The 11298-nt window shown below is 35.6% G+C and overlaps 2 protein-coding genes across 2 annotated transcripts; both read left to right on the forward strand.

Moving 5' to 3' along the window:
• Positions 1-4230: 4230 nt before the first annotated feature.
• Positions 4231-6960, forward strand: LOC133316433 (uncharacterized). Its single transcript, XM_061518181.1, has 3 exons — positions 4231-4512; positions 5892-6114; positions 6371-6960. Exons 1-3 carry the CDS (start codon positions 4339-4341, stop codon positions 6766-6768), a joined length of 795 nt encoding a protein of 264 aa, XP_061374165.1. The 5' UTR covers positions 4231-4338; the 3' UTR covers positions 6769-6960.
• A 1493-nt stretch (positions 6961-8453) lies between these two features.
• On the forward strand, positions 8454-10875 carry LOC133316419 (uncharacterized). The gene is made up of 4 exons (XM_061518166.1): positions 8454-8694; positions 8789-9199; positions 9304-9978; positions 10067-10875. The coding sequence occupies exons 1-4, from the start codon at positions 8454-8456 to the stop codon at positions 10873-10875; spliced, it is 2136 nt and encodes a 711-aa protein (XP_061374150.1).
• Positions 10876-11298: the final 423 nt, after the last annotated feature.

An 11298-nucleotide genomic window follows, 5' to 3' on the forward strand; every position in this document is an offset into this window, starting at 1 on the left:
TTCGCCCCGGCGGGCTGAGCCCGTTTTGTCATCCCTACTAATTATACCCTTAGTGAAAGGGAACTTAACCTGTAAAAAGTAAAAATAAATAAGATAGGTTTGTGGCTAGATCTTTGTACATGTTGGTTCAATTAAACAAAGTAAAAACCCTCTTAAAATGTCTTTTATGTTTACAAACAAGGCATAAAATATAAAAGGGTTTGAAATCACGAAAATTATTGTGTTATTTATTTAGGAGTTCCGAAATAGAAGAGTGGCACTAGGCGTTTCGATTTTCCTAAGGGGGTGTTTGGGACAAGGGAAAAAAATTGTCTGGGAAAAGAGGGTAAAAAAAAATATATGGCCATATTTGGTAGGAGTAGGGTTGGCAAAACGGACCAACCCAACCCGGCCCGACCCAACCCGCATTCGACCCGAAAAAATGAGTCGGGTTAGGGTTGGTTCGAAAAAAAAATGAGCCAGAAAACCCAACTCAACCCGACCCGAGTCGGGTTAGGGTTGGCTCAAAAATATGGCTCGTGGGTTGGCTTGAAAAAATAGCTCGCGAGTTGGCTCGAAAATTGGTTCGCGGGTTGGCTCGAAAATTGCTCGCGGGTTGGCTCATTTTCAGCCTATTTAAATGACTCTGTATTATTAATGCACCAGCTATGTGGCTTCCATCAGCTTAAACAAAGGGTTACAAAATGAGAAATAAAAGAAAAAAATATTTTAGTTTCGAATTTTCTTACAAATTTGCATCAACATCAAGAAACAATCATAACCACTTGCTACAAAGTGGGTAAGATATTTGAACCAAAAAGAGACAGCACAGCCTATCAATATAAAAATGGTAGAGATGTTAGAAGATTAGAGACTTAAGTTTAGAGAAGGAAGTAAAATGATGATAATATATGTGGGTTTTGTCCATTTTTGTATATCATATTTTGTATTTTTTTTTTTTGGTAATCTATTTTGTATTTTTTATTACAAATAAAACTTAAACCGCGAGCTGACTCGTTTAACCAGCGGATTGACTCGTTTTTTCATGGGTTGGCTCGGGTCGGGTTGACAACTCATTTTTGCCAACCTAACCCGGATCATTTTTGACAGATTACGAGCCAACACTAAGTAGGAGGAAGAGTTAAAAAGGGTCTGGGCACAATTTTTTTAATCTAATTTTTTTACACATGGACCCAGAGTAAAATTTTATCATGGATGTGGTGGAAAAAAAAAAAATTCTTCGCGGTGGTAAAATTTATTCAATTTTTTCGAAAAAATATTAACCTACCAAATATTTTTTTTAACTTTCCGGCAAAAAAATGTTTCCATCATACTTTGGGCAAATTTTTTTTTCCGATAACTTATTTTTTTCTATACCAAACGCCTCATAGGTTGAGACGGGGTAGAACAGATATTTTCTTATATTGGTGGTGGATGGCGACTTCGGATTTCCGATAGCTGCAGTACCACACGTTAATTATGGTTCATAGCCTTTCATAAAGGCCACCGCTTGATAATTATATGGTGTATAATTTTAGGAAAAACAAAAGTACAAGATGTCTCGCTAAAATAATTTAGGCGACTTTAGAGAGGTAAAACGAAAAGGGAGGTTAAATATAAATTTTTTATTTACAAATTTATATTATGTATTTTTGGGAATAGACTTAGTTAGAAATCTATATCTAGGAATACATAATATGTAAACAAAAAATTTGAAAATATAATTTATCAAAAAAAAAAAACAAGAAAATAGATTCATTCATCGGGGAAGAAACAGTTAAAAATCACAAAATTAGTTCAAGTTATCATTTTAGTGGTAAAAATAAGCATATTTTTGGATAGTAATAATAATAACGGTTCTTATATTAACTTTAGGGAGAGGCTATATTTATGACATATTTTTTATTATAATCTCTTACAACCATTTTTTTTATCAACAGTTATAAAATAAATCAAGTAAAAGTCATTGATTTGATTTTGATTCAATGATAAAGAAAATGGTTGTAAGAGAATATATGATAAAATAAGTTGTAAGTATAACATCCTTCCTAATTTTAGTAAAGAAGTGGAGGTTCGTATCAAAATGACAAGTAAAATTCTCACTTTTAGAGATATAAATGGGTTACACATAATTTATCAAAGGCCTGCGGCTCTGTCTATATTAGAACAAGAATAGACTTATCTTGAAAAATGATGAACCGATTGAAATATCTAAACAAAAGCCTATAGACATACTTTTACAAAACTTGGCCTATAAGTTTACGGATACACCTCTAACTTATTATTTATTATAATTAAAATAAAATAATTATTTAAATAATTTAATGGGATATGATAAGGATCGGATATTGTGACACACAAATAATGTTACGCATAATGTTACGACCATATCTTAACCGTTGATTTCCGCCAATCAACGGTTATCATTTATTGCGAATTAATAATTAATTAATGAGTTTGATTTGAAAAATGATAACCGTTGATTTCCGGGATAGGATATTGTGACACACAAATAATGTTACGCACAATGTTACGACCACATCTTAACAGTTGATTTTCGCCAATCAATGGTTATCATTTATTGCGAATTAATAATTAATTAATGAGTTTGATTTGAAAAATGATAACCGTTGATTACCGGGATAGGATATTGTGACACACAAATAATGTTACGCACAATGTTACGACCACATCTTAACAGTTGATTTTCGCCAATCAACGGTTATCATTTATTGCGAATTAATAATTAATTAATGAGTTTGATTTGAAAAATGATAACTGTTGATTGGCGGAAATCAACGGTTAAGATGTGGTCGTAACATTGTGCGTAACATTATTTGCGTGTAGGGGTGTAAATGGGCCAGGCTGGCCCAGCCCAGCCTACGGCCCGGCCTACATTGAGCCCAGCCCAGGCCCAGCCTTTTAGAAAAGTAGAGTAAGCTTAGGCTTAAAAAAAGCTTTTTTAATAAATAGGCCATAGGCTAATTTTGTCAAGCCCGGCCTACAGCCTTGTAGGCTGGCCTATTTAATTTATTAAAATAAAATAATAAAATAATATTTATTTTATGTGGCAAAGACACAAAGTACCAAATACCAATATCTCTTACTTTTTGTGCTATTTTATTTTATGAAAGGAAAACTTGTCTAATATCTCCAAATTTTACATGCTGTTGCAGCTTAATACCATGGAGCAATGGGTACCTTGCTGGATTATGATGTTACTAATGATGATCTTTCAATAATACTCTTCTTTCCCTTGTCTTGATGGTGGTTTAAAGATTTTTAGATGAATGACATTCTCTTGCAGACTTTATTTCAACATCCAGTAATTGTATTTTTCTTATTTTTCCCATTTCTTTGACTCTATTCCTCTATGATATACATTCTAGAGCTGAGGTATTATGTTGACTCTTTCTTGTTTGTCATTTTTTTCTTATGAGAAGTACTAGTGCATGCATGAATGAAACATTCTTTACTCTATACAATTATTTTTTTTGCTTAGTATATATAGTGGGAGGCCTACAAGGCTTGTAGGCCATGTCAGGCTTTCTTATTTTTGAAAATGGGTCGGGCTTGGCCTACAGATAAAGCCTTTAATAGGCCAGTAGGCCAGATAGGCTGAATTTTTTTTGACGTAGGCCCAAGCCCAGCCCAGCCCAGCCCATTTACACCCCTATTTGCGTGTCACAATATCCTATCCTTTTTTAATAAATATTGAAAGTTTCCTGGTTTCAATAGATTAATATGTTTATCTCAGAAATTCTGATTTTTAAATATAAATCTGGTTAAATCTATAATTTAACCTACATCATATTACTAGGTCAAGTTATGTAACCAAATTGTAGTTGCTGAGTTGGTAGCAAATCAGCCAAATAAATGGAAGAAAAAAAAGATTCGATTCTCACATATTATTTTTGGGAGATATTTAAACATCTCTATCTCTGACCTGCCCCGCACTTCGAATTAGTCTTATATCCATTTCAAAAAGTCGAAACTTGTAAAAATATTGGAGAGAATCAACTCACCTTAAAGAAATAATTACTCCAAAAAAACAAAAATGTCAAATTATGTTAAAAAAAATTTACGAACCTAATTTATTTGGACCGAAGTTTAACATAGCACGGCCCATTTAAGCCGATTAACCTAACCTCGCGTCTATCATTTGATTTCCCACGTGCTATACATCGGACATGACAAATCCTATATATACGTCCATCATACGTTCATTTTGTTGTAAGAAGAGCGCTTTGTTTCTCTTCTTCCACCATTTTCAAACTTTCTTTCTTTCATTCTTCCGTTGTCTTTCGAAACGAATAACAAAGACAGCAATCATTGTCTTGTTGAAGATAGAAGAAAGGCATGGACAGCCTTGAAGAAAAAGTGTGTGTGTTCATGCATGAACATTATTCCAACGAATCAGATCAGTTAGATCGCTCTCTGGATGACCTTTGGTGCTACGAAAATAGCAGCAGCGACTCTGATGACCCACCAGAGAAGACTTTGTATTGGGAATCTCAGATGGCACTGCTTCAGGTATTACTCTTTACATATATAATAATAATAATACCCTCTTCATCATTCATATCAAAAACTCGTTTTGTTTTATGCTTTAACAAATACAAAACAAAATAGAGCCAATTAAGGTTCTGGGGGCATTTCATATATTGGCCAAAAGTGTTTTGTAATTTCTTCTAATTAACACAAGCTTGATTTAAGGATAGAACATTAAATAAATTCTTTTACAATCTGCATCTTCAATCCAAATTAATATTCCGATTAGCTAGGTTTCCCATCTCTCTTGAATGATCTAATTTTAGCTGAGTAGTTCTTAGCTTTTTGTTACATAAAATTCTTCAAAGTAAGAGAAATGGTACCTATTATATCAAGTTCGTTTGTTGAATTAAGTCGCATAAATTACAAACTCATGGCCGATTAGTTGGATTTCAATTAAACAAAGTGATAAACTTGGTACAATTCTTGTTCCTATTCTCAAACATGGCTAGCTAAAAATAGAAAATGGTGAATTTTTTTTTGAAAATAAAAAATTTAGATGGAGTTAGACATCGGTATCTCATCAGGGTCAGAATAGGGCTCCTAATTCTTTAAAAATTTTTGGGAAGAATTATATATCATCCATTAATAAAGTCCTCAACGAATTCGAACTCACGGCTGTTGTAGGACAAAATAGCCATAAAAATGAATTCTTTAAATACAAAATAAATTATTGCTTTTTCTCATTTTATAAGGGGTTCCGAAATATCTGATTGAGATGAGTGGTCTTGATTTTTTGTCCTTTTACCGGTAGTGTCAATTAATTGATAGAATAGCGTTACCAAAAATTAATTGGTGGAATATATGTTTTCTTTTCGGTTTATTTTATTGGCGAGTGACAACTTACTATAGTTGCACCACACGTTGATTGTGGTGATTCAGAGCCTTCCATAACAAAATGAAAGTAAATTATGATGAGAGCCTTTCATTTTATCTGCTTTAAATAAAATTCATATCCGACAACTTCCAAATTAAACTAATTGATACTGTAGAATTGGAATATTCCATTTAGGATATTCTTAGATATTTTTATTCCACAATGGAATTTTTGAAACAGCCATTTACTCGAAACAACATATGAAGAACGTGATACAAAATTTTAAAAACTATACAATAAAGGACAAAAGGAAAAGGATATTTTGAACTACTTAGAAAGATAAAGAATTACACCCGACATGATTCAAAAAAAAAAGAAAAAAAGATAAAGAATTATCATTTGTCCACTAGCATCTATGCACTTGATTTTGAAATGGATTTTTCTTCACTAAACGTGGTGCATGTTTTCAGTCATCTAGGCTTGACTCAAGTGATAATTCCAATGTCTTAAAAGCAAAACTATTTATATGTTGTTTTGCTTTTAGGAAATTTTGGAGCGGTACCATTTAAAGGGATTGAAATTGAGACAAGAGGCTGGTCAAATAATAAAAGAGGTCAAAGCTTCAGAATTTTGCAGCTGCTTGAAGCCTAACTCTTCCCATTGCACCACCTGTTTGAGAAGACGTGTGGTTGATGAGCTCAGCGACAAAGGATTCAGAACCAACCTTTGCATATCAAAATGGGGAGCCACAAAAAAGTTTCTAGGAGGTGCTTATATACCAAATTTATGCTCACCAATCACGCATATAACAAAATTTATATATCAAAACATAACATTATTTTAAGGAGAATGTTATATTTATAAAAAAATTGTTTACAAACTACATTATCTTAATCAAAACTATATGACTATAACCGATCAGACATGAAGTACTTTGTAAAAAAATTTGTAAATAGATATTTCTCTTTATTTTACTAGAAAGCCTAATTTAATTATGTTCCATTTGTTGCTTTTGTATTTTAGGCTCTCACGAGTATATCGAAGTGGTTGCAAGCACATTAAAAAGGAAGAAGCAGATCTCATTTCTGATTGAATTGGAATTCAGGGATCAGTTTGAGATTGCAAAAGCAGGTGAAGAATACCAGAAACTTGTGTCCTGTTTGCCTGAATTTTTTGTTGGGAAGCCAGATCACTTAACTTCCATTGTTCGAGTTATATGTGGTGCTGCAAAGAAATCAATGAAGGAGAAGAAAATGCATATGGGTCCGTGGAGGAAGAGCAGCTTCATGCGAATGAAGTGGTCAGGTTTCAATCAAACATGGAATTCTGATAAATCCTTGGGTAGATTTTCCCTTGGACAAGCAAGTGAATCATCTTTTCTGAGAATTTCTGGAGCTCCTTTTGCTCTGATAGTCACCTGAATAGTTTTTTGAATGAGAGAAAGTTAAAATATTCACATGGTGGATTTTGATAGGGAACTTTGTTCTAAAAACCTCTTTAGTAGTAGGAGTTGATGCCCCAGTTGATTATGATGTAATATATTCCCGTAGAATAGCTTATATCATCTGCTGTTACGCAGTAACTCAGTTTGGAATTGTAGATATTCTAGTTGAAACATGAATATATTCAACTTCAAGATCAAGTGTCAATTTTGGATGTTACAATATACATATATCTATTGCAAAGAAATGCTTTAATAATTTTCAGAGGATAAATTTTTCAGTATTTAATTTAATTTAAAAAAAAAAAAAAAATTCACTAAAAGCCATCTCCATATGATTCTGTGTTGAACTATCAACTATCATATGATTGTTGCAAAATTCATTATGATCTGTGGCCAGGGCTTTATATTTTCAGTCTAGGGTTCATATTTCTTTTTGGACTGTTAGTGTGTTAACCGCTGTTTTTCTTACCTTCTTGGTAATCAATCTCCATATGAATGTTTATTAATTCTTATAAGCCGGTTGTCTTTTCAATGCTTAGGGTTTTTTTATGTTTGGCCTTTGCGTCCACACTTTTAGCCCAATGTCACCTATTTCGGCAAAAATTCCGTACTAGTGTTAATTTTCAAAAGAATCTCCGCGCTGAGACACATCTGTAAAGAATGACGAGAGTAGAGCAGTCAAACACGTAGGGTTGACTGGCGTGACCAGTCCCGCCACATACAACGACGTGATCAGCAGCCACATAGGATTGTCTGCATGAATCCCGCCAGCTGCCCTGACTTATTTGAGTCCCGCCATATCAGTTGGCGAGACTATGCCACGTGTACAAAAGCTCCGCCAGGTAATGTGACGTGTTCCAGCCACGTACCTACTCTCGCCACCTTGGTTGACGGTTTACGTTGTCCTTCTGCATCCCCCCACGCGATACTCGTGGGGTAGCGTCCCGTACACTACAAAATTAATCTCGCCACTGACACTTACGGAAATATTTGCCTGGTTATATATAGGGTCTTCCGGTGTTACTTAGTATGGGACATTTTGAAAGTTCGGGATGCTTGCTATTTTTGTATATGATTTTGACTGACGGGTTCTTGACTTCTAGTAATTTTGTTTGTATCAGTTGCTTTGCTTGTAGTGTTAAAATTTTGTTGTATGACCTTGCTGTAATGTCGTAATTTTTTTTGTATGAGTTGTTGTAATGCGTATTTAATGTTTGTATTTACTTTTTTTTAATCTCTACTTTCATCAGATCTCCTTTTGTGTTATTTGCATAAATACACAGTACAATGGAACAATATCGGTCTTTTGTATATTATAATGGTTCTAAAATTAACAGTGTAGGCGGGTTGAGATTCAAAGGGGAAAAAAGAGCAATGTATATTGTCCGAGGCTTGTCCATTGAAGATCTACTTCAGAAGATTCGTTAGAAGTTGAAGTTGCAACAAAATCAGGTAATTTCTTCAGTCACGGGTCGAGTCCCATGTGGTAATCGAAAATATGCAGGTTTAGAAATAACTGATGATGAGGACATTGACATTTTTCTTGGAACATTTGTCCAAAACTCTACTACATCTCAATTTGTTGAGTTATATGTCGATATTGAGACATCAGACGACATGTCAATACCGACACGTGGGTTGGACCTTAACAGTCAGACACAAATGCCGTCATCATCGGAACCCCAGCCCACACAATCAACTATTGCAAGTGGAGATGAAAGCGACTATATGGTAGATGTTGAACCTGACAATGAAGAGGAGGAGGAAGATGAAGACACTCTACTGGAAAATGACCATGATCAGAATGATAGTGATGGAGGTGATGATGAACATCATGATAATCCCATATCACAGGAGACTGTTATCCCTACGTCCAATAATCCGGTTATTCCATCATCATCAGGTTAGCCATTGAACGTCTTGTATCGTCTTGTATGATTAATTTTTTATATAATCACTTTAATATTTGGCAAATTTGTTTTTGTATTTTTTTGTAGATATGACACCATTTTGGGATGACATCCCACACTATGAGGCTGTTAATTTTGATTATCCGAACGAAGACATACTGGATGTTGAAGGCTTAGGTCGTGGTCCGTGGACAAGAGGAGACGAAATGTATGTGAAACAAGAGTTTCGGTCAAAGAGCGATGTTCAAGCTGCTATAAAACATTACTGCATGAATGAGCATCAAGAAGGTGTAGTGGTTGAAAGTACAACCACGAAGTTGTCTATGAAATGCCATAAGCATGAAGAAGGCTGCAATTGGCGAGTAAGGGCAATTAAACCGAAGAATAGCAACAGCTGGGTAGTCAGTAAATGGGTTGGAAAACATTCTTGTGTCAGCACAACCCTTTCTCAAGATCACAAACAACTTGATTCACATTTTATATCTGAGGCCATTCTAGGTACTATACATTGTTGAAGTTATCGTACTGGGACAATTTATGAGTTTATCATGTGAAGGCCGATATTATTACTAATTACAAATATGCTCTATATCTGTATGCAGACATGGTGAAGGCTTCGCCGTCGGTGGCCGTTATCTTGATACAAGAACGGGTTACTGCCCTTTTTGGATATAATGTTTCTTACAGGAAGGCGTGGATGGGAAAGCAGAAAGCAATTGCTAAGATTTACGGAGATTGGGACGAGTCATACGCGTTCCTGCCAAGATGGTTCGCACACATGTTGAATTTTTCTCCGAGGTCAGTTTACCATATTCAACATAGACCGTGTGTCATGAATGGACAAGTTATTACCGGGTCCAGGGTTTTTCAACGTGTTTTCTGGACTTTCGGTCAATGTCGGGAGGCGTTTAAATGGTGTAAACCAGTCATACAGGTCGATGGTACGCATCTGTACGGTAAATATAAAGGGACATTATTGATCGCCACAGCGCAAGATGGAAACAATGAGGTCTTGCCAATTGCATTTGCGGTCGTTGAAAGTGAAACAAAAGATGCATGGGAATATTTTTTGGCATCCATCCGAATGCATGTAACCAATAAGACTGGTATAAGCCTTATTTCGGATCGACACAAAAGCATTTTATCAGCAGTGGCCAATCCAGACATTGGATGGCAACCTCCTAATGCATACCATGTGTTTTGCCTTCGTCATGTAGGGAGCAATTTTAATACACGATTCAAGGATCAATACATGAAGGGTTTTCTAAAGAAGCTAGGTTATATATGCAAACTAGTTACATAAAATGTTGTATATCCTTTGTCGATTGGGTCCGTTTGTATATTATAGTGTGTTTTTTCTTGCAGGATATATTGCAAATAAAGACTACTTTGATGCTGCGTATGCCGAGTTCTGCAGCATTAGTCCAGAGGTCGCTGCGTGGATTGAGGCTGTTCCAAAGGAGAAATGGACTCGGAGTTACGACGAGTGTGGACGAAGATATGGTCACATGACAACTAACTTGTCTGAATCAGTGAACAGGGTTTTCAAGGGAGCGAGGAACATGCCAATAACTTCTTTGGTAAAATGCACATATAGTCGACTTGCACGTTACTTTTTTAAAAGAGGGTGTAAAGCACAGACAGATGTTGAGATTGGAAAGCGTTTCTCAAAAACTATTTCAGAAGCGATGACAAAGAACAGTGAGAGGGCTACATCGATGCGTGTTCGGGAGTATAACGTGGCGCGCACCTCATTTGAAGTCGATGACCAAGGAGATACATTTTGGGTTAACCTCAATGATGGAAAATGCCAATGTGGTAAGTTTCAAGCATTCAAAATTCCGTGTAGCCATGTTATTGCATCATGTAAGAAGGTAGCCCTTGATGTTGAGCAATACGTGGATCCGGTGTTCTCTGTAAACTCCATTATGCGTGTCTACTCTTCTCCATTTCTGCCGATTGGTAGTGAAGATGGAATTCCCCCACATCCCGGACCAAAGCTTGTTCCTGATGTCTCAATGATGCGTGGACAGGGGCGTCCTAAATCTACACGTATTCGCAATGAAATGGACGAACTTGAGGACCAACCAAGTTCTAGCCAAACTAAATGCAGTATATGTAAGATAGCCGGACATAATAGGCGTGCATGTCCTACAAGACGCATATCAAATTAATGTGTTGTAATGTTGGCAATATTTTATTAGAAAATCGTGCTTTGAGTTTATGAAACTACTTAACCACTTACACCCATGACAACGTAATAGTAACCAGGAAACGGGCGAAATTCGGACAGCATAACAACAGAAAATGGACAATCCAGGGAATCGCATCCCACACTTTAAAACCTAGTGTACCTGAAATACAGAAAATAACAGTCGAAATACATTTCAACCATGTCCATATTGGAAATATCATTTCCCACATAAAAGCAGTGTACCGAACTAAAGATGAAACCACACATGAACCAAAGAAATCAGTAATATATAGTAATGCATAAGTACAGTCATCCATAAACACATCTCAAATGCATAGATAGGGATTCACATGCTATGATGGTGGAGTATAAGTAGGCCATGGTCTGGAACGTGCATCACGTT

This window comes from Gastrolobium bilobum, unplaced genomic scaffold (genome assembly GCF_033153095.1).
Source record: "Gastrolobium bilobum isolate Gb01-03AN ecotype WA unplaced genomic scaffold, APGP_CSIRO_Gbil_v1 utg19495, whole genome shotgun sequence".
Taxonomy (NCBI): Eukaryota; Viridiplantae; Streptophyta; class Magnoliopsida; order Fabales; family Fabaceae; genus Gastrolobium; species Gastrolobium bilobum.